Raw genomic sequence first — 23,213 nt, 5'->3', positions numbered from 1 at the left:
TGTGTTCTTTCCAGACGTTTTCTTGTGGTTGATGTTTAGCTTCATAGTGTTGTGACCAGAAAAGATCGATGGTGAGAAGAATGTGTATCCTGCTCTTTTAATGTGGAGTGTTCCATACATGTCTGTCAGATCTGTCTGGGTCACTGTGCCCTTGTCAATTTTCCATCAGGACGATGTATGTCCATTGACGTAGGTGGGTGTTAAGGTCCTTATATTGTTGTATTACCATCATTACCTCCTTTATGTTTGTTTTCAGCTGCTTCATGGGCTTGGGTGCTTTCCTGCCGGTGCATAAGTGTTTACAATAATCTCTTCTCGTTGGATTGTTCCCTTTATGTGTATATACAGACACGTTACATTTAAAATGCCTGTTAGTCACCCAAGGGAGATGTTCAAAACACAGTTGGCTCTAAGAGTCTGGAGATGGAAAGTGGGGGTTCTAAGCATATCAGCGTGGCAGGTGCAGATCATCAAGGGGGTGAGGGTCACCAGACAAGAGGACTGAGCACCAAGATGGGCCAGAGCCAGCTGGGGCGCACTCACCAGATATGAGGTGACACTGCTTGTTGCTGTGTGTTTACTCGCAGCTGTGTGACCCGTCCCTCCAACAGATTGGGTTTGGAGACCCACTGGGAGCTGGACCTGAGCTCACCCCATTGGTCACCTGATCGCTAAAATCCTATGCTCCAGTCAGCAGTTAGCCGTGACCTGTGGGGCTCCTGGAATTAGGCTCCGTTCAGAGCCAGTGTCTAAGAAAACCAGAAGAGTCTGATTATTTCCTTTTCTCCAGTGCACGTCACCTGGTAAGGGCTGTGAGTTCCTTTGGAGGAGGCTGGGAGAGAGGTGAACAGGACACATTTTTAGCAGTATGGCAGGTTCCTTCCCTAAGAGGACTTCATTGTCCATTTTTTTAGGAAGTTTACCAGCCATGATGGTATTTAAAGTTAAACTCTATATGCTTACAGTTAAATAAATTATATTTATTTATTTTTACTTAATTAAAAATTTTTAAAATGTTTTTATTCATTTTTTGAGAAACAGAGGGAGACTGTGAGAGTGGGAGGGGCAGAGAGAGAGAGACATAGAATCCGAAGCAGGCTTCAGACTCTGAGCTGTCAGCACAGAGCCTGATGCAGGGCTCGAACCCACAAACTGTGAGATCATGACCTGAGTTGAAGTCAGATGCTTAACTGACTGAGCCACTCAAGTGCTCCAAAATAAATCATATTTAAAACAACGGTAATACCTCAAAATGCACCACTTCCTTACTGTGTTACTACACTCTACCGTGCTCTATGCTTCGAGATCATTCCGCTCCTTATGGTAGAAATAGTTACCTACCAGGGGTGATGATGCATTTCTTTGCAATTCTGAGTTATTGATGTTGCATTGGCACCTTGAATTTGGCCATTGGTGGAAGCCTCTATACCACAGAAATTGGGAAAGGCACAAACCCGGACTCACACTTATTGCTTTTTTGATAAAGGAAAGGAAATTAATGCAGATAAACTTTAAACGCGTGTCATATGGAGATTAGCATGAGGAGCGGGGGCGGGGTGAGTCCAGCAGTAGCTGAGTCAGCACAAGTTGCCCGTGGCACCAACGGAGTTCAGTCTTCACAGCTTCCCTTCTATTTGCTCTTCTTTTTTTTTTTAAATGTTTATATATTTATCTATTTTTTTGAGACAAAGAGAAAGAGAATGTGAGCGCAGGATGGGCAGAGAGAGGGAGACACAGAATCCGAAGCAGGCTCTGAGCCATCGTCACAGAGCCCGATGGGGGGCTCGAACCCACAAGCTGCATGATCATGACCTGAGCTGGAGTCAGGTTCTTAACCGACTGAGCCCCCCAGGTGCTCCTCCTTCCATTTTCTTCTTGAACACAAATGGGAATATCAATCCACATGTATGTCCCGTATCAGATTTTCATGACGACACATTGATTGGGGAAAGAATTAGCAGATTGGGATGCAATTCCCCTTGTGGAACTGTGGTTGAGTTGCAGGAATGGTTTGGTTGCGGTGTGAGAGGCATTCTGTAAGGATCGGGGGGGTTTGTGGAATTTACAAGTAACTTTACAATGTAGTGTACAATTTTAGTGTAGTGTGTGGCACACATCATTTGTATCAGTAAAATTCATTCTGACCTTAAATATATGCACACACATGCACACTCACCTGCTGGTGGTTAGTGGGGGCCAGCGCGTCACCACTGGGGGACTGTGCCGTTAGGAGGTCAGGGCAGCAAAGAAGTCTGGGAGAGGAGAGGAGAGCCTCGTGACCTGAGGCCAAGTGGGAAGTGTTTCAAGGATTTCAAGGACAGCGAGCATCTAGGTCAGATGCCCCTGACAGTTCTCAAGAGGAAGAAGAGAAAGCACCTGTGGATTTGGAAACAGAGCAGTTTCAATGGCACGTGGGGAGGAGAGCCTGATTAGTGTCAGGTCCTAGGGACCACAGGGAGGCAGAATCGGACAGCGAGCCCTGACAACAGGGGCGTTTTCCTGTAAAGGAGCCGAAGAGACAAAGGCATGGGTGTCCGAGCTGTCCCCTCCTACCCGTCCACCTCAGGCAGACGGGTCGTAGAAATGGAGGGAGAAATTCGGGGCAGCCCAGTCCTGTCCGCATCTTGAGCACCTGGTCATTCTAGTGCCACACACAAGTTCCACTTGGACGTCGGAACACAGAGCCCGGAGTCCAAAGCCTGGCCCTGGGGCTCAGAGCTGGATCCCTGATCTGGGAGCTCGAGACCAAACACCTGACCCCAGCACCCAGGAGATGGAGCCTCCAAATAGGCCTGAAACCCTGGCCCCTCTCTACCCAGCTGTCCAGCCCCCAGAAGTATGGTAAGGCTGCTGGGCAGCGACAAGGGAACTTGAGGACAGCGATCGTGAACCTGGGTGGGCTGTGGTCAGCTGTGCGGGCGCAGGTGCGGAATGGGGAGGGAGGGGCTGGACAGGGGCAGGGGCAAAGCTTAGGCAGCCTGATGGAGGCAAAGGCGCACAGAGAGCCCAGCGGTGCCAGGGAGTGACTGTGGCCCAGGCTAGGGACTCTAAGCCTGGGGAGGGGAGAAAGAGCAGGAAGGCTCGGGCTGCCCAGGGGGATAGTGAGGGCTCACCTTCAGTGGTTACAGGTCCCACCGGAAGGGGGGGACTTGCTGGGGGCTTGACGGGGCGGTGTGTTAGGGGAGCGAGCTGGGAGGTGAGCAGGAGGAATTCTGGGCTGCTGATAGCGGGGAAGGGAGGGAGGGGGTTGTGGCGGGCTCGGTTCTTGGTGACGACAAAGTCCAGGATCCGCCCTGGAGAGGGTGGAGGACAGGAGAAGGAGGTCAGGCACAGAGACGCCCGGAGCTGGCCCGTCACCCACATGGCTGCTGTAACTGTAAGTGGTGGCAGGAGCTCTGGAGATTGGTGGCGGGCCCGGCCCCCTCCAGGAATGAGCGCAGAGTGAGGATGGTCTGGAAGCGACGGGGAGGAGCACGCAGGACCCCCTCCCACCTCTGGGCCCAGTGGTAGGGGAAGCGAGGGGGACGCTGCCCTCTGTGGGGAGCAGGTTTCTGAGGCAGCAGGAAGGTCAGGGACATTCTGTGATGTCGTCGAGGCCCCCGTGTAAGCGGTGGCGCGAAGGATGGTCTGGAAGTGGGGTCAGAGGATGGGCATCTGGGGTCCTTGAGTTCCTATGGTAACTGATTAAACAGGGACGGAGGGCGTGCGTGATGGGGGACCCTGAAGGTCCCAAGGCTCCCAGGATGAGTGGGGTGACAATAGCCTGCGGGGCTCCCTCCAGTCTCCTCTCTACCCTGCGGCATCTGTGAAATGAGGAGATAACAGCCTTGAGGGGCCGTGCTGAGTGTCAGGGCGCCAGGACTGAGGGCGCCTTGGGGTTCTTGTGATGATGACCCCCGTCACCATTGTCCGTGGAGGCACAGGTGACCATGGTGGGGGGTTTGGAGGGGTGCCTGGTTTCTCCCGAGGGTTTGATATCTGGGTGGGTTCTCAGCAGTCCAGGGAAGGATGGAGGCAGGACCCCTCTGGCCCAGCATCTTTGCAGTCAGGTAGGCGTCTGTAAGCGGACTTGGCCTTGAGCCTTGAGCTGATGGCTCTGTCCTGGGGAGTGTCAGGGGAGATCCCTGACAGGTAAGGGAGGGAAAAACACTGATGTGTAGTTCTGTTGTTCAGCTTCTCAGAGGAGAAGTGAGTGAGAGGTATACAGTGAAGGGGGAGAGGGTGGGGGCAAGGTGCAGGATTAAAAGAAGTGATGGGAGGGGGCTCACTGAGAAGGTGACCTTTAAGCCAAACCCTGAAGAGGGTAAGGCAATGAGCTGTGTGGATTATCTGGGGGAAGAGCATTCTATGCAGAGGAAACAGTCCGTGCAAAGGCCCTGAGGCAGGACAGACTGGCGGCTTCATGGACCCGCTGGGAGGTCAATGTGGCTGGAGCAGAGAGGACCAGGGGGAGCATAGTGGGAAGAAGGTCAGGGGGGTGGCAGGGGCACATCAAAGGGGGCCTGGTAAGCCACCGGGAGGGCTTTGTCTCTTACTGAGTGGGACAGGAAGCACTGCTTCTGAGCAAAGGAACAACAGAGCCTGCTTCTGTGTGCTGCGTGCTGGACAGAGGGGGGACCCGGGGGTCCAGGGAGGCCCGTGAGGAGGCTGCCCGGCGATCGGGCGGTGGCGGTACAGGTGGTGGGAGGCAGATGGCCAAGTGGGTGTCCTATTGGGCTGGAGAATTTGCAAGTATCAGAACGGAAGCCTTTGGTAGGGGTTGGCCGTCTCTGCTCTCTGGAGCCTTGGGGACCACTGTCAGGGCAGGGGCTTAAATGCTGTGACTCAGCTCCATGGCCCGCTCCTCCCGTCTGTCTCATGTCCTGGATTCCACACGAGGTCCCCTGAAGGGGCCATGCCGCTAGAGCCAATGCTCTGCTCCAACCCCTCAGGTTACAGACGGGGAGACTGAGGCCAGAGGACGAGGTGCCCAGGGTGGGTCCCGTGGGAATCAGAGCTGGGATGGAGTCCGGGCTTCCTGGTGCGCAGCCGGGCTGGTTTCCTGGCCGGTGGCAGGTTAGGGCGAGCTGAGGTTTGCGTCCCTTGGTTGCCCCAGCCCCCGGCCCCCCGCTGTGGCCTCTCTCCCGAGTCCCCTGGAACCTTCCCTCTCTCCTTTCTGTCAGTGACGTGCCCAAGGGTGCCGAGACCTTCGGGGTTTCTGGGAGCTCCGGAGTGGAGGTTTTCATGGTCTATGACCCAGCACGGGTGACAGTGCCCCCAGGCAAGACCAGCTGGCCCCTGAACGCCAACGTGGATGTGACCATATCCGTGGACGCTGCCAGTAAGGACTTACACGACCTCAAGGTGAGGGACCCCCGGCTCCTCAGTCAGGGGCTGCGTCTCCCAACCCCCACTCATGCACGTGTCACCCCGACACCTCCACTCACGCAGTGCTGCAGCGTCCCATGTGCACACCTGCCATGTCACACGTACACACACACCACAACGTCACAAATGCACACACTCCTCAATGTCACACACTCACCCATGAATGAATACGCCCATGAAAACAGGCCTAGGCGTCCCCTCAAGTTCACAAGCACCTGCACCTTAATCCCTGTGTTGGAACTGCGCACAGACACTGAGACCAGCCCCCGCAGCAGGCAGGGCCCTGTGGGCACTCCGGGCACACGCGTGCGTGCAGATGCAGGTGCCCGCCTCAATCTGCAGGGGTCCCTGAGCTAAGGAAGAAGAAAGACTTCTCCTTCACCGACCACACCCTTGCCACTTGCCCCCAGGCACACAGAGACCCACGGCCCTTTCTCCCCCGACGGGGAAGAGGCAGAGACTGTAAAGCTGTTCTCCCCCCGCAAAGCAGGGGCCCTGGAGTCTGCCATGGGTTCAAATCCTACCTCCTCTGCTTCCTGGCTGCATGCCTGCGGGGAGGGCCTGGAGTGGCCTCCCTGCGAAGGGGCGAGGACCCCTGGGCCCATCCTGGGAGCTCAGTGACAGGGCCCTGGTAGAGCCCTTGGCCTGGGTTCTGGACCATGGGACAAGCTGTGACCATTGGCCTTTCTTGGGGGGATGGCATGTGGTCATTGTTCCCATTTTACAGATGAAGAAATAGAAGCCTAAACAGGCTGAGTAACTTGCCTACGTCAATGGCGTCAGCTGCCCCTTCCCTCCTTCTTCCTCTTTGACGTCTCCATGGGTGCCCAAGGGTCTAGGTGCCCCCTCTGGGTGCACCCCCTGCCCAGCCCTAGACCAGGGAGGGACCCACTGTGTCTCTAGCTGGGGAAGGGAGCCCGGGGTCCAAGCCAGGAGACTGTGAATCTTGGACCTTCCGCAGTGTCTTGGGATGCCCAGGCGTCCCCGCCTCTAGGCAGGGACTATCGGGGTGTCCCCCTTCTCCTCCCCCTGCCCCTGCCATCTCTGAGGGGGTGGCCGTGCTGGCTTAGGGCTGACGATGTCCCCACAGGTGAAAGTCTCCTACTTCGGGCCGCAGGCGGCTGGTGCCCTGGGCCACAGCGTGCTCTACCTCACTGGTGTCGGTAAGGACCGCCCCCCCCCAGCTCCCCGTTCATGCCCGCCCCTCCCCCCATGTTGCCCACCTGAGGGTCTTAGGGGAACCCCCAAGTGCAAGGCCCGTGGCCATCTTCCTCCACCATCAAGGAGCTTCCCCAGAGGCCTTCCATTCATCTAGAACCTCAGAGACAGGGACACAGCAATACTTAGGGCCACCAGAATCTAGACACTGTGCCACCCATAGGTCAGCAGCTAGACCCATAGCAGGCCCCCTTCCTCTGGAGTCCCCACAATGTCACACCACTGGAACGCCAAGATCCCTTCCTGAACCTAGGAACCAGCACCTAGAACCTCAGGGTCCATCCCCACTGCCAGAGGCAGGGCCACCCAGGTCCCCAGAGCAGGCCTTCCTGGGTCTCATGGGCAAAGCTTGCCTCGGCCTGGATGTCGTGGATGTGAAGACAGGACCTGGTGAGCCCCGGGCAGCCCTTCTCCATCCCTTTTCAGACATCTCCCTGGATGTTGACACGGGTCGCACGGGCAAGGTGAAGAGGAACCACGGCGACAAGGTGACAGTCTCCCCCCCCCCCCCCCCGATGGCACAGTTGACAGGCAAACCTTTGGGCGATGGGTCCCAGGTCTGCCATAGCCAACAGCGTAGGGGGACCCATTTGGGGACCTGCCAAAAGGGCACGGGTGGGCGTCACTTCCACTGTGCAATCGACATGCTGTGTGACTCCTGTGAGACCCTCTCTGAGCCTCTCTCGTGCCAATTTGGGTTGGTTCTTTTGCTTGATGCCTCTTCTATTTCCTTGGGGGTATGTGGACCCCTAAATACGGTAGGTGCTTCATAAAAGGTTAAGTGACTGACTGAAGGCTTCTGATAGAGGAGGCTGGGTGGACCCCAGAGAGTGAGGAGGAGGGTGGGGTGGGCTTGAGACATTGCCACAGGGCAAGTATCTGGAAGCCATTCTGGAAGGGTAGACGGTATAGTTTATAGGGAAGGACCCCAGAGAGAGAAAGCCTGAGCCACAAGGACCGGCTTTGAGGACAAGATGGGTAAGGGTAGCCATGGACAGCCGTGCAGGTTGCTCACTGCACAAGGTTGCTTGGCTAAGTGGGTGAGTGGGGCTATGATATAAGCCATGTCTTGTGCCCCAGCACAGGGGAGCATTGACCCAGAAAGGTGGACAGGAGCGCCATATGGGCTAGCAGTGGCCCTCTGAAGTCCCCCAGGTGAATTTGAATCCCAACTCTGGGACTTAGGGCTCATTTCCCAGAGCCTTTCTTTCCTTTCTGTGAAATGGGGCAAGTGAGACCTGCCTTGTGGGGTCCGGTGGGCATTAAGCAGAGGTGTGTAGGGAGAGTTGTAATCAGAGGCGGGGCTCCAGCTGTCTTTCCCACCTCAGCTTAGACATCTCTGCAGGGCCTGCAGGACTGATGACAGGTGCCAGGGATATCTATGGGATAGGGCCCAGGAGAGTGCTGAAATGGAGCGCTTCCCTGGGACTGTCCAGCCCCAGCAAGGTCAGGGGGAGGGAGCCTCTGTCCTCCAGGCAGGGCCAGAGCCCAGCAGGCTGGTGACGGTTGTTTCTGGATATGGCCACACCACCCTTCCTCCTCCACTGTGACGGCTGGGTGAGAGGTGTATGGTTGCACAGGTTGTTCACTATACAAGAGTGGGGTTGGTCTGGGTCTAGACATCTGGAACTCCAGTCCCCAAATCTATGATCCTTCTGTAAATCTTCAAGCAAACCCAGAATACAGAAGTCTCCATCTTAGCCAGCCCTAGGCAGCTCCAGAGCCCCTTCCCACACCCTCTGGGTCCCATTGACCCCCAAGTCTCTTTCTTTGCTGCAGAAAACTTGGCGCTGGGGCCCTGAGGGCTACGGGGCTGTCCTGCTGGTGAACTGTGACCGGGACAGTCCCGCGTCCGGGGGGCCCGACCTCACCAGCAGCCAGCTGGCATCCCTGGAGGGTGAGTGACGGGGTGTGTGTGGGTGTCCAGGATAGAGGTGTTGGGGTAGCAGCTTGGGGGGGTGGGGGGCACCTGTTGGCGGGGCACGGGGAGAGTTGCCTCCAGGGCGCCCCTCTCTCCAGACCTGCAGGACATGTCCCCCATGGTGCTGAGCTGCGACGGGCCAAACAGCCTCTTCGACAGCCACAAGCTGGTCTTGGACGTGCCGTTTTCCGATTCCAGAAGAGTGGGGGTCTTCTGCGCCAGGGGTGAGTGGTCTGGGGGGCCGCTTTCCTCCCTGCTCCACTTGTTCTCTGCTTCCCAAGCTCGTTTCTTCTCTTATCTATATCCCCACTCCCTTCCAGCATCTTCCATAACTCTCTCTACCGCTGACCAGCAGCCTCTCCAGCAGTTCACAGCATATTCCCTAAGAAGGAGGTTCAGAAATGGGTCCCATTTTACAGAGGGGGCCAACTGAGGCTCAGATGTCTCCAGGACACACAGCCAGCTGAGGATGGAGCAGGCATTCAAACCCGGGCCTCTGAAGTATCCAAGCCCCTCCTCTGTCCACTGCCCGGCTCCTCCTGTGCTCAGTCTGCTTGGCATGAGCTCTTGATGTACCAGCAGCTCTGTGCAGGCTGGGTGAGGAAGGAGCAGAATCGAGCGAAGTTGAGGCCCAGGCCCGCCCTCAGAGCCCAGCTGTTCTGCCAGAGATGTTAGTAATCAAAGTCTGTGGCGTAAAAAATATATACACTGGGGTGCCTGGGGGGCTCAGTCAGTTGAGCGTCTGACTTCGGCTCAGGTCATGATCTCGCAGTTTGTGAGTTTGAGCCCCGCGTCGGGCTCTGGGTTGACAGCTCAGAGCCTGGAGCCTGCTTCAGATTCTGTCTCCCGCTCTCTCTGCCCCTCCCTCCCCCCTCGCTTGCACTCTCTCTCACAAATGAATAAACATTAAAAAAATTAAAAATAAATAAATCGATGAAGGTGAAAGTCACACAATATAAAATTGCCCACTAGAAAGCGGGTGATCCGGGGGCACTTCGCACATCCTCCTTGCCGTGCGACCACCGCCTCTACCTACTTGCAAGACAGTGGCGTCACCCCCAAGTGAAACCTCACACTTATCAGCTGTCACCAGCCATCCCTGCCCCCAGTCCTAGGCAGCCACCGACCTGCTTTCTGTCCTCCACGGACCTACCGATGTTGGACAGCGTGTGGCCTTTTGTGTCTGGCTTTTCACTCAGCATAGTATTTTCAGGGTTCGCCACATTGTAGTCGGCATCAGCACCACATTCTTTTTTATGGGTGAAAATATTCCATTGCGTGGATGCACTATATTCTGTTGCCCGTTCCTCCGTGGATGGACGTTTGGGCATTTTTCACCTTTTGTGCCAGCTGCTTTTATCTCTATATCTGACTGAAAGCTTACACGGAGCCCATGAGGTGCTGTTAGCCCATTTTACAGATGAGGAACTGAGGCTCAGAGAGGTCGAGTCATTGACGCTTGCGTCCGTGGCAGAGCTAGGGAGGAGCAGCCGCGGAGATCTAACACGATGGCGGCTAGGCCCTGGCTTGCTGGCCTCCCGTCCTCTGTCCCAGCTCGGCTCCGACTCTGGTTCCCCTAGGTGGGCACTCCCTCGGGGACTACAGGCAGGTGCTGGGACCTCAGTGTCTGTCCTACCAAGTAGAGCGGCAGCCAGGGGAGCGGAAGATAAACTTCTTCGTGGAGGGACTGGCCTTCCCCGACGTGGATTTCTTGGGGCTGGTCTCCATCAGCGTCAGCCTGGTGGACGCGGGGGTAGGTACAGTCTTGGTGGCCGGGATGGGGGCTGAGGGTCTGGGGGACCCGTCCGGGGTCTCCAGGGCCGGGCTGGCTGGGCGCTGGGGGATCTCGAGGCCTGATGGGGCTCCCCGCAGGGCCCACTCAGTCCTCATTTCGCCCCCAGACCCTGCCTGAGGTGCCCCTCTTCACAGACACCGTGGCCTTCCGCATGGCCCCCTGGATCATGACCCCCAACACCCAGCCCCCGCTGGAGCTGTATGCGTGCAGGTGAGACCTCCCCCTCCTGCAACCCCACCCCTTCTGGACCCGCAGAGACAGACAGGAGGCCGTGTCCAGGGCTGGGCCCTCGCTCACCGGGTGGATTCCCTGAGGGCGCCCGTGGGCACAGGCTGGGTACGGGAGAAGCGGCAGGTGGGCTCGGGCCGGTCAGTTAAGGCTCCGGCTGAGGTCACTGGCTCACGCTTCAGCCCCCTTGCTCTATGGTGTCTTGCCCATAGCCACCCCAGCACAGGGTGGCTTTAGTCCGGGCGGCCAGGCCCCAGGCCCCGTGTGAGCGGTGAGACCAGGCCCTAGGCCTGTGGGGTGCTGGGGGCCTGCGGAGAACACGGGACCCAGCCGCCGGCATCTGCCATGAGCCCTGGCCCAGCCTGGGACCCGTGTCCTTCTGCCGTGGCCCAGAATCCTCGTCAGGCCCCTTGATGGACAGGCGGGCCTTGATGGGCATCAGAAGTCAGGCCGGTGGCAAGTGCCGCAGCTGACTTGGAGTGTAAGTCATAGGCTGGGTGCTGGAGAGAAACAGGTGTCGTCCACAGGTGTTCACTAACCCCGCCCTGGTTCCTTTGTGTGGTGCCAAGGGCAGGAGTTGGGGGGCTGCCGGTCCCCTGGAGGCCCCCCGCTGGCCTTGGAGGCCTGCCTTTGGGCTTCACCCCCCTGGGCTTGCCCTTTGCGCCTTCCACCTGATGTGATCCAGGGACATCCTCCGTCTTCTCTAGGGCGGGGGCTGTGTTTGAACCCCTAAACCCAGGGGCCACACGGGGCCCAGCGCAGACTGGACCAAGGCCACGGTCAGAGGTCACTATCACATCCCCCTCTTCCTGTGCTTTGCAGCGTGGTAGACCTTCATGGCTCAAATAAGAAATTTCTGGAAGACATGTCTGACCTTGCATTGAAAGCCAACTGCAAGCTGATCATCTGCCCTCAAATTGAGAATCGAAATGACCGGTGGATCCAGGTGGGTGCAGGAGCCTGGGGAGCACCCCCACCCGTCCTTCACCCCGACTCTGGGAGGCGGGGCCTACAGCCTCCATCTCCCTACAGGAGCCAGGACTCGGTCAGGGCAGGGGAGGGGGGTGCGAGGCAACACTTCCCCACTGCCTGTGTCCCTCCAGGCTCTCCTGTTTCCCCCAAATGCGCGGGTCCCAGACAGAGACCTGTCCCGGGTGGGGTCCCAGGAGGCCTCACCTCCACCCCTGGTCCCCGGGCCCCCAAGTCTGGGAGGATCACGGTGTCAGGAAAACCACACTGGGGACACCACTGTGACCTCTTCCTCTCCCCTCCTAGGACGAGATGGAGTTCGGCTACACCGAGGCCCCTCACAAGTCCTTCCCCGTGGTCTTTGACTCTCCCCGAAACAGAGGCCTGAAGGATTTCCCCTACAAGCGAATCCTGGTGTGTGGCAAAGGGTAGCCTGGGGGTCCCTTGGGTGGCTCTGTAATAGGACCTGTCATCCCAGGACCCTGTCATCAGTCTTCTCTGGTCCTGGTCCTTTAAAGGGGCAAAAGGACCCAAGCGGTGGGGAAATGGGGAGGTTGTGGGGGGGGTGGGGTGGGATTTGGACAGAACATGCAAGTGGCATGCAGACAACACGCAAACCCTCCCTCCCAGTTCTGGGCGGGGCAGGCCAGCAATGTGGTCCTGGGGGCCCTTCTCCCCCATGGGGGAGTCAACAGAGGGGTCAGCCCTGGGGACACCAAACTGCCTTCTGGGGGCAGCGCACCGTTAGTGAGCCCTCGTTACTCTTGCTTTTACCAGGTGGGGCCTCTCTGAGGGTAACAAATGTTTTGTGAACACCTACTGTGTGCCGGGTCCCATGCTGGTCGTGTGCTGGGTTCCAGGCACCCAACCCAGGCTTTACACGGTCACCTGTGCTGGTCCTCCCCTAGGGTCCCGACTTCGGATACGTAACCCGGGAGATCCAGTTCGCGGGCGCCTCCAGCCTTGACTCTTTCGGCAACCTGGACGTCAGCCCGCCCGTCACGGTGGGCGGCAAGGAATACCCCCTGGGCCGGATCCTCATCGGCAGCAGCTTTCCCAGGTGAGAGGCCCTGGCGGGGGGCGGGGGGGTCCTCCAGTCTCAGAGGTGGTCTTAACCCTCCTGCTCAGTCCTGGAGTCAAAGACTCAGAGTCCCGGGATACTGGATTGAAAAGGTCATAGAATTTTGGGAGAAAATTCACCAACTAGTAGCCCATGGTCTACTGGCCCGCCTGGTAGTTCGTGAGCTTAGTCACCGACTCCATATGTATGGGGGGCATTTCCATAAAAACCCAGATTTTCAGCTTCTTTAGAAACACCAAGGCTCTGGGGACGCGACGTGCCATGTGGCACAGAGGCAGGAGACGGACCGGTTGATCTCTTCCAGCAGGAGGTCAAAATAGCTCTGTTCTAGCAATAGCTTAAAAAGCCCAGGGGTCACCATGTGGCTCCTGGTGAATGAGTGGCTGGTCAGGACACCGAGTGACAGAGGTGACATGGTGGGTGCTACCCTGGACAGCTGTCATGAGGCAGGAAACAAGGGATATAGGATTTAGTACTTCGGCAGGTGACAGTATCTAGTAAGTCCTGCTGGACGGGTCCCCCCCCCCCCCGCCCCGGGTGTGCAGTGTGGAGATCCTGGTTGGGGCTTCTGTTTCCCCCCTAGAGGTGAAGCCGGCCACATGTGCCAGAGCCACCTTGTCGTTTGTGTGGGGTTGGCACGGAGACCAGGTGAGCCCCAGCCTGCTGCCCGCCAGCCCCCCAAGCCCTCACTGACTGGCTAGAGCAGCCGGGTGGGCCCAGGAAGGCCGCTCAGCCTCAAGCACTGACCCTGGCGGCCTCAGGGCTCCGGATCAGGTGAGGCGAGGTTTTCTGGCAGCAGCCCCGGGCACGGGCACGTAGCTCAGTGCCTGGGGCTAAGGTTGGCTAGAGCAAAGGAGTGCTCACCTTGCGGGTAACTCAGGCTCAGACACCACTCTGTGATCTGATCTGACCCTGCCCGCAGCTCTGGAGGCAGGAGGACGTTGGAACCTCCGGTTGTGCTGCAGGGAGGGACCCAGGAGGAAGGAGCACGGGCTTTGGAGCACAGCTGGACTCGAAGATGTGGGCATTTGGGAGGAAAACATGCAAAGGAGTGGAAATGGCCAGTGCCAAGGCCCTGAGGCAGGAGTGTGGAGGAGACATTAGAGGAGCAACAAGGAGTTCCTGGGGGCTGGAACAGAGTGAGCATGAGCAAGGAGGGGCGTGATGGGGGATGAGATCAGAGAGCTGAGCAGGGCGGAGCTTGGATCATGACCCGGGCCTGTTGTGCATCAGCATAGGGGAATCATGGAGATTAAGCAAGACGCTTACTTAGTGTGAGGAGCCTTAGGCAGGCACACACTAGGTGCTAAATAAGTGTCTGGTCGCTTCTCGGCTTGCTTGAGTTCTTCACACTCTGCTCCCCAGATTTAAAATCATCTTTGAGGAATTCTGCCCCCTGGTGGTGGCTTTGATGTGACTTGGAGAGCAGGTGTGATGCTTCCCAGGGCTTGGTCTGGGGGGGGGGGGGGAAGGGTGGGCACGCCTCCAGAGCTCGAGCCTCTGCCCCGTCCTCAACCTCACGTGTTTCTGATGCCACTCTGTGCTCATGAGACGTTCCTGGAGGCTCGGCGTGTTTAAGGAATCTTTTTAAATTGCCGGCTGTATATTAACATAACAGAAATACAAGAAAAATATTTTCCATACCCCTGTCTCCCAAGTCAAATCAGTGTTGTCACTTGTCACTGCTGGTCAGGTCCCCCTTCTAGTCTTTGTCTATGACAAATTTGAGTGATAGAGACAAGGGACTCTTGTCTGTTCAGAAGTATTGTTTAAAGCATTAAAAAAAAAAGCTGTTCAAAAGCACATTATTCAAAACCATTTTTTGAGCCTCTCTTCTGTGAGAGGTGCGAGGGACACAGCACTGAACGGAGACAAAATCCCAGCCCTCCTGGAGCTTACATTCTGGTGGGATGCCAGGCAAGAGATGAGATCTCAAATATACCGGATAGTACTAAGTGCTCTAAAGAAAAATAAATCTGGGAAGGGGATTGAGGGATTGTTGTGATTTTCGAAGAGTTCATAGAGAAAGAAGATGACATTTGAGTCGGCCCTGAAGAAAGATGGAAGTGAGCCATGAGAGGTGGGGAGTGGGCAACAATTCCTGGTACATTGAACGGCATGTGCAAAGGCCCTGAGGCAGGTATGTGCAAGGGGCAGCAGGAGGCCAGCATGGCCAGCACTAAGCAGACGAAGAGGAGAGTGGATGGAGGGAAGTGGTAGAGATGGGTAGAGGCAGTGCAGGTCGTTGTGAGGACTTTGCTTTTACAGTGAGGGAAATGGGAGAGGTAGGAGGGTTTTGTCTGGAGGAGGGAGGTGATCAGACATATTTAAAACCCTCCATCCGGTTGGACTGCAGGGGAGCAAGGGCAAAAGCAGAGAGACCGGGGGAAGGGGCAAGCCACTAAGATTATTCAGAGGAGGGAGGTGTCTGTGCCAGACGGTGGCAGAGAGGAGGAGGGGAGGGCTGATCTGTTCTGGGAGCTTGTCCGTGACACATCCTTAAGACAAGCAAGCAAGGTCAAGGACTGTGATCCCTTTTTCTGTAAAACGTATTGAAAAAGGAAATCTCTCTACACATGTATGTGTATTTCTGCATAGTTACCTGTCCCTGGGACAGGTGAAAGGTGCCCAGAATATATAATACATTGTTCTAACTTTGGACAAGTCATCCCCTTGAACACTCTGGGCCTCAACTGCCTCATCTGTGAAATGGGGATATGGCTTTGCCTGAGGCAGGGTCAAACTCCTCACATGCGCAGGCAGCTTTTGAGAATGTCTCCTCCCACAGCTCCGGGACCCCAGCTCCCGGGACCTGCCCCTTGTCCTAGGCCACCCCAGCCCCTCCCTCTGCTAGTAAAGGGTGGTTTGCAAATGCCCAGAGCTCACTTCAGAAACTTGGGGATGAGACAGACCGTGTTGAACACACCAGGGCTGGGGTGGGGTTCTCTAGCACATGAATCAGCTGAGAAGCTTGTTGAAATGCAGATTCTGCAGCCTCAGACATACGACACATTTCAAGACGCTGAGATGTGGAGGGAGTTGGGACCCAGAGACCCTCCGTTTATTATTATTTTTTTAAGTTTACTTACTTAGGGGCGCCTGGGAGGCTCAGTGGGTTAAGTGTCCGACCTGGGCTCAGGTCATGATCTCACAGTTTGTGAGTTCGAGCCCTGCATCAGGCTCTGTGCTGAGCGCTCAGAGTCTGGATCCTGCTTTGGATTCCGTCTCCTTTTCTCTGCCCCTCCCCTGCTCACACTCTGTCTTTCTCTCCTTCAAAAATAAATAAATATTTAAAAATTTTAAAAATAACATTTATTTACTTAGAGAGAACCAGAGAGAGAATCCCAAGCAGGCTCTGCATCATCAGTGGGGAGCCTGACACGGTGCACGAGCTCACGGAACAGTGACATCATGACCTGAGCCAAAACCGAGCTGACACTTAACTAACTGAGCCACTCAGGTGCCACAGGAATCCCCCCTTTAAACAAGCACCGGCCCCCTCCAGAGTCTGACCCCCAAGTGGTCCAGACCCCATACTTTGGGAAACACGGGGCTAAGGGAAGGCCTTGCCAGGTCCTGGTAACATTTTGACCCAGAGGCGGGGCATCTCGGGCAGAGAAGCAATGTCTCTGAGTCCCAGGCTGTGAGGTGAGGGTCTTCAGGTTCCTTTGGCAAGTGGAGCTCTTGCATTTGACTCGTTTTCATGGGCAGGGGAGGCTGGGAGGAGGGGGCGGACTCTCTGGGATGATGGTCGGATGGGCACGAGTTCCGGGGAGCACCCGGGGCTGGGGCCGGGAAGTGGGCACCAAAGCAGACCCGTTCAGAGGGTTGTCACGAGGCCTGGACAGGGGTGGGAGGCTCAGGCCCTATGTGCAGGGAGCCAGTAGTCAGAAGGCAGGAAGTGACCCTGCTCTCCCTCCCGGGCCAGGTCCGGCGGGAGGCGAATGGCCAAGGTGGTGCGGGACTTCCTCCAGGCCCAGCAGGTGCAGGCGCCCGTGGAGCTCTACTCCGATTGGCTGTCCGTGGGCCACGTGGACGAATTCCTGAGCTTTGTGCCCACCGCTGACCAAAAGGTGCGTCCCTTCTCTCTGAGCCACCTCTGCCCCGCCCCCACCTGATGGGATGGAACTGGGCAAAGCCACTTGGCATCAGCTCACCACCTGTGTCCATAGTCAGCTCAGAGCCCGGGTGCCCTTGGAACCAGGTGGTGTTAATCAGAGGGAGCTTCCTGGAGGAGGTCAGAGCTCAGCTCAGGAGGGTCCTCATTGGCTCCATTACTCACATACTCACTCTCACACCTGCCAGGTGTTTGCTCTGATCCAAACCTCTCAGCCTAGACCCAGAAATGATATGGATAATAATTGGTAACGTTTAGCACCTAATGATATGTATGTGTTTTAATTCATTTGATCCTCCAACACTCCCGTGAGGTGTGTACTAGTCTGATTGACCCCATTTTATAGATGGGATAACAGGCTTAGAAGGGCAGTTACTGGTAGGGTCAGACCAAACCCAGACAGAGGGCTTGGGACCCGCGTCTTAACCACTCAGCGCCGCCACTTTGCAGAGAGGGGGCCCAGCCCTCAGAGAGCAAGCAGCCTGGGCGGGGAGGCCTCCCACTGACCAGTGGCTGAGTTCCCTGGACGGCAAGTGAGAAAGGGCACCCAGGCAAAGAGATCGTCTTGGGCGAAGGCTGGGGAGTGTGGACCAGCTTGGAGGGTTAGGGGGGTCTTCTGGTAGGTGGGTCTGAGGGTGAGAGGGAAGTCGTGCGCGTGGTGTGGCCTCTGAACCAGGTGCCTCGTGACTGTGGAGGCTCCTGCATCTGGGGGAGGCCCATATACTGAGCCATGTCCCTCTGTGCCAGGGTTTCCGGCTGCTCCTGGCCAGTCCCAGTGCTTGCCTCAAGCTATTCCAAGAGAAGAAAGACGAGGGGTACGGGGAGGCAGCCCAGTTTGACGGTGAGTGCCAAGGACCCAGTCACCCCGCGCGGGAGGCCCCTGCCCTCACTGCCCCGACCTGAGCCCAGCATCCCCAGTTCTCCCGGCACCCTCGCCAGGGAGCTAAGGATGACAGCTGTCCCTTTATTGGGCCAAGACAGGGACGCCCAGAGGCCAGTGGATTGCCCCAAGTGCACCCAGAAGGTGACATGCTCAGTGAGGGGGTGGGCGGCTCCTGGCCACACCCGAGGAGAGGAAGACAACTGGAAACAATGCACACTCAGCAGATCTTGCACCCTCCCGCTAATCCCTTCCCCCGGAGGCCCAGAGAGGGGTACCTCACCCTGCGGCAGTGCTGGGGGCTCCAGAGTGGCAGGGGTGAGAAGCCAGGTGGGGGGGGGCTGGGGCCCCTCTGCGGACATGCCTCTGGGAATGGACAGACCTGCCCAGGACCTGGCTGGCCCCCTTGAGCACCTCCCCCTTCCCCTCCTCAGACCTCAGTGTTCTCATCTGAGAAATGGAGCCCTGGAAGGGATGTGGCAGAGCTAGAAGACCTGGATTCAAATCCTGATCTTGCTACTCATGGCTGTGAGATCACAGTTGTGTTCTAAACCTCTTGGTGCCTCAGTTTCCTCTTCTCTGAATAGGGTGTGATAATCACTCCCACCTCGTGTTGTTTTAAAGATGAATAATAATTTAGTGGGGTGCCCGGAGCATGGTGGGTGCTCAATAATGGCAGCTGTGCTGTAATTATTAGGCCCTGAGCCAGGAGTCCTTTCCCAAGGAGTCTGGCTCCAGCACCAGGATGAGCCTGCTGTATGGACAGCCAGAGCCTGGGCCCAGCAGGATCTCGGGTCTCCGGCTTTCTCTATCCTGGCTTCAGCCCCTGGCACCGAGGCAGGAAAGAAGTCAGGGCCTGAATTCTGCAGCCGCACCTGAGATGGCCCTGGGGAGTCCCCCTGAGCCCCCCTACTGCCTTCTTTCCCTCGCAGGGCTAAGACACCAAGTGAGTAAAAGCATTAATGAGATGCTGGCCGACAGCCGCCTCCGGAGGGACAGTCTCTATGTCCAGGTGAGGACCTGAGGTTCTGCCGCTTGCTCTCGGGGGTCCCCCATCCTCCCAGAGGAAGCAGCCCCAGGAATCGCCGGGGCAGGGGTAAGGGGCTCAGCCCCAGGTCTCTGCCATGGAGACCCGTAGTCTGATGGGGGAGGCACAGTGGTGCCCCCAGGGAGCTCCCAGTCTGACGAGGGGAGATCCAGCTCTGCTCTGGGGAAATGAGGCACGTCTGGAGCAGTGGAGTGAGATGAGACGATGAGGTGGAGAAATTGGGGCCCCGTGAGGGTGAGGGGTGGGGTGGGTGGGAGTCGAGGGGATCCGGCATGGAGGAGCCCAGGTGGGAGGAGGTCTCTGGAAGGGGCAGGGCGGACGCCTGCCGCAGGAGTGGTGCAGGCCCTGGTGCAGATGCCCCCCACTTCTGTGTGGAGCCTGGCACCTTCTCTGAGAGGCTGAGATGGACAGAGGCGTCCGCCGTGCTGTGGCTGGGACGGTGGGGTGCAGTGGCAGGCACGTGTGGGACCAGAAACTTCCTGGGCCCAGATCCCTGCTCTGCTGCTTCCTAGCTCTGTGCCTTCGGGCAGATCACCTGGGCCTCAGTTTCCCCAGCTGGGGGTGGGCAGTGGCACACGGCTGTTTGGGAGGGTCTGAGGAGCGCCGGGGTGCAGAGGGCTCTGTGGGGGCCTGGCTCGCTGGGTGCACCTGCTGCCTCTCCTCCTGCACCCCTTTCCCCCCAGAAATGCATCGACTGGAACCGGGAGGTGCTGAAGCGGGAGCTGGGCCTGGCGGAGCGGGACATCGTGGACATCCCTCAGCTCTTCTCCCTGAAGGCCTCCCGCGCAGAAGCCTTCTTCCCTGACATGGTGAGAGTGCCGAAGCAGGACGGGGCACCCCCTCCCCCATCCCCGGGGCCGTGGCAGGGTCCGCGGGGGTGTCGCTGGGGTCCCAGAGGAGAAGCACGTCCTGTCTGAGGGCAGACGGGCATCCAGTCCAGGGAAGGCCTGGTGACGTGTGTTTGCTTTTTTTCTTTTCTTTTCTTTTTATTTTTTGAGAGAGAGAGAGCCAGAGAGCAAGCACAACAGGGGAGGTGCAGAGGGGGAGGGAGAGAGAATTCCAAGCAGGCTTCTTGCTGACACAGCACAGAGCTGGATGCGGGGCTCGAACTCATGAACCATGAGATCGAGAGCTGAGCTGAATTCAAGAGTCAGACACTTAGCCGGCTGAGCCACCCAGGCGGCTGGTGTGTTTGCTCTCTGTGCAGATGCAGGAAGGCCATCTCCGCCAGGGGGTCCCCACTGGGGCGGGTTTGCCTTCCAGGGCTTATTTTATTGCCACAAGGAGGGAGGTGGGTCCTGGCATCGAGGGGTGGGGGCCAGGGATACTGACCATGTTTCAGTGCACAGGGTGGCCCCCAACTCTAAGGGCTTTGTGGAGGACGCAAGTGGAAACAGGAAGCACGCTTGGTTCAGTGTCTCACACTCCCATTCCGGGGCCCCTGGCACCCCACTGGCCGCTCCCCAGCACAGCTCCTGAGGCGGACAGCCTGCCTCCCCCACTGTCATTAAGTCAGGCAGCTGACAAGCAGATGCACAAGTGTGATCTCACCGGGGTGGCTTCTGGGAGGGGCCTGGTGATGCTATCGGCACATCGTGGCTCAACCCTGAACACCTTGGGAACGGGTGTGTGGGGGGTGTCCCCCGGATGGGAGACCCTCCATCTTCATCCCGGGTGGGGCCTTTGGCTGGAATCCCGGGCACTGGCCCAGCCAAGGGCTGGGAGTGAGTCCTGAGGTCCTGATTGGAGGCTTGGTGACAGGGCAGGGTCCTGACTCCTGGCGGCGGAGACCTGGCCGAGACCTTTAAGGCGGGGCTCCCTGACCTCAGCTCTACTGATGTTTGGGCTGGACTCCTTTGTTGTGGGGCCTGTCCTGTGCATCTCTGTCCACTACCCGCTAGGTGTCAGTGGCACTCCCCTCACTGTGACAACCAAATGGCCTGGGGCCAAAATCACCCTGGCTGAGAACCGCTGTGTGAAGGCGGTGCCGCCCATGAGAACTTTCTCAGACGACGGAAATGCTCTCCAGCCGCGCAACACGCCACGGGAGCCACCAAGCCACAGGTGGCGACGGAGCGCTTCAGATGTGGCTAGTGTGGCTGAGGAGTGACATTTATACTTCTGCTTAATGTAAATGTCAACAGCCCCATGTGGCTAGGGGCTGCCCTGTTGGACAGCGCAGCACTGAGGGGGCAGCCTGGTTCTGGTTCTGGCCGGAGGTCGGGGAGGGCCTGGGCCAGAGCCCATGACCTTGGCCAGGCCTCTTTGGGCGGTGGCCTTGCCCACACCAGCTAGAAGCCCCCTCTGTGGGGATCTCTGAGCTTCCAGCAGACCCTGCTGAAGGATCCCAGCCTGTCCTCACTGGCAGAGCCCATAGGGAACTAGGTTAACCCCCCACTTGCCAGATGGGGAACCAGGCCCTCAGGGGAGAGCAGCGGGGGAGTCACCTGAGGTCATCCAGCAAGTGAGTGGCCTCTAGTCTCCTGAGTCCTCGTCTTGGAAGAAGCAGACCTGGGCTGGCTCGTCTCCCTGCCCTCTGTCCACTACTTGCCCCACTTCTGCCCAGCACATTCTGGCCCCTCCGTGGGCACCTGGGTAGCTCAGGGCCCAGGCCATGGACTGAGCCGAGAGGACCCTCCAGGTTCATGCTGATCCCAGCTGTGGATGGATCCCAGCAGGCCAGAGGGTGAGGGGCCAGAGCACGGAGAATGTGAGGGCACAGAGTTCAGGGCAAGCCACCCCACGCTGAGAGGACCCAGCACTACCTTCCTGGGGGCAGGTCCCGAGTATCCGCTTAGACACCAAGGACAGCTCCTCTGGCTGTCAATCTGGGGCCGAGGTTTCTCTAAGACACTTCCATACCCTGCCCCTGGGGAGACTTCCCTTCCCCAGTGTTAGGGCCCCCAGCCAGGGAAGCAGACGTGCCACTGGAGACAGAGGTGCCCCCAACGGCTCCCAGCCTCTTGTCCCAACTCCTCAGCTCAGTAGAGTGGAAAGAGCATGGGTTTGGGCAGGAGTTAGACCCATGCCCAATTTTAGTCTCTTCATTCTCTGATTGTGTGGCCTGTTAGTTAACCTTTCCCTGCCACTGACTCAGAGGCAGGCTGGGAGGTATAGTGACGATGTATCTGGCACACAGAAGACGTTCAATAAACCGTGACAATGATCGGGGCTTGCTGTGCACCGTACAAGTGCCCCATACCTAGAAAGACATTCACACCATAGACCTTGTAGGTATTTGTTGTACAAAGTTTCTGGCAGATGAAGGTAAAATCTCGTTCTGACTAAATTGTCACGACATTTTCTGATAGATGGAAGATGGTGTCGGAGGAAGGGGTGATTTTCATTCCCGTAAAGTTACAGTGTCTGTTACCGGCAGCCCTGCCTGGTGTCAATCGTCTCTTCCAACCGTGAATCCATTTCTTCTCTTTATAGACTCTAGTTTTTGAGCCAGTGCCAGGCCTCGTGGCCCAGGCATGCTGGTGAGGAGGGGACGGACCTGGCGACGGGTCCCCTTCTTGTCTCCCTCTTGCCTTCTCTCTTTTACAGGTCAACATGGTGGTCTTAGGGAAGCACCTGGGCATCCCCAAGCCCTTCGGGCCCATCATCAACGGGCGCTGCTGCCTGGAGGAGAAGGTGCGGTCCCTGCTGGAGCCGCTGGGCCTGCACTGCATCTTCATCGACGACTATGTGTCCTACCACCAGCTCCTCGGGGAGATCCACTGCGGCACCAACGTGCGCCGGGAGCCCTTCTCCTTCAAGTGGTGGCACGTGGTGCCCTGAGCCTCCCTCCACCCGCCATCCTCTCCGCCCATCTGCCAGGGGCCCCCGCCACGGAGGGGACGAGGAGCCTCCACCAGGCCTCCGTCCTTTTAGGGGAGCCTCGAGCGCTTCTTCTCGGGTGCCTGCAAACGTGCTGGCCACCGCAGGCCCCGGGATGCAGTGACAGACGCCCACGCCCTCACCTCTGCAGTGGCCTGCCCAGCCCGAGAGGGGCTACCCTCATCCCCCCTCCCTCGTCCTGCTCCGCCACTCCCAGAGGTTCTGGAAAAGAGCACTGGCCTTAGCACGTTCAAGGACAGCCGTACGCAGTCGGTCGAGGCTGTGCCCGACTTTGAGTCGCTCTCGCTCTGTTCTGTACTCCCCCTGGGTCTTTGCGGGGGAACAGCGCCCCCAGGGCCTGGGCTCAGAGGCAGGGGCCTGGGTCCAGACCACCTGCGGTTCTTGTAAGAGCAGGCGCGGGGAGGTGAGGCCCCCTCTTTTCCTGACCAGCTGTCCCCTCCTGCAGGGGACCCTCAGCGTGTGACCTCCCAGCACTCCTCAGCCATATTTATGGAGACAAATAAAGACGGGGAAACCTAGCATCTGAGGACCTGTTTTAAAAAGTAAAGGCAACAAACCCCTTTAATACCTGACTCCATCCTCAGAAGGGTGCTTGTTACCTGTTTCGAAGCTCTTTAATTACAAGCTTCCGGCCCAGAAACCCTGAGAGGCCAGAGCGAGGCCTCAGGAGGGCACACGGGGGGAAGGCTGCCGGGCGGGAGGCCAGGATGGAAGGGGAGGCCGAGGCACGAACGGCCGGGCTTGGC

At 57.8% G+C, this 23,213-nt stretch overlaps 1 protein-coding gene across 1 annotated transcript in view; it reads left to right on the top strand.

Moving 5' to 3' along the window:
• PADI1 (peptidyl arginine deiminase 1) overlaps positions 1–22,985 on the top strand; it is a 36,832-nt gene extending 13,847 nt beyond the window's left edge. Inside the window, exons 2-16 of the mRNA XM_029948368.1 lie at positions 5,163–5,343; positions 6,458–6,530; positions 7,012–7,073; positions 8,365–8,482; positions 8,605–8,730; positions 10,087–10,259; positions 10,408–10,511; positions 11,352–11,475; positions 11,805–11,912; positions 12,407–12,558; positions 16,508–16,652; positions 17,444–17,537; positions 18,509–18,588; positions 19,308–19,433; positions 22,174–22,985. Of these exons, the coding sequence (XP_029804228.1) occupies positions 5,163–5,343; positions 6,458–6,530; positions 7,012–7,073; positions 8,365–8,482; positions 8,605–8,730; positions 10,087–10,259; positions 10,408–10,511; positions 11,352–11,475; positions 11,805–11,912; positions 12,407–12,558; positions 16,508–16,652; positions 17,444–17,537; positions 18,509–18,588; positions 19,308–19,433; positions 22,174–22,407 (1,900 nt within the window). The 3' untranslated portion in view covers positions 22,408–22,985. The remainder of the gene's footprint in view (positions 1–5,162; positions 5,344–6,457; positions 6,531–7,011; positions 7,074–8,364; positions 8,483–8,604; positions 8,731–10,086; positions 10,260–10,407; positions 10,512–11,351; positions 11,476–11,804; positions 11,913–12,406; positions 12,559–16,507; positions 16,653–17,443; positions 17,538–18,508; positions 18,589–19,307; positions 19,434–22,173) is intronic.
• Positions 22,986–23,213: the final 228 nt, after the last annotated feature.

Source organism: Suricata suricatta, chromosome 8 (assembly GCF_006229205.1).
Source record: "Suricata suricatta isolate VVHF042 chromosome 8, meerkat_22Aug2017_6uvM2_HiC, whole genome shotgun sequence".
Classification (NCBI taxonomy): Eukaryota; Metazoa; Chordata; class Mammalia; order Carnivora; family Herpestidae; genus Suricata; species Suricata suricatta.
Note: the sequence above shows the minus strand (reverse complement) of the source record. Positions and strands in the feature narration are given on the sequence as shown.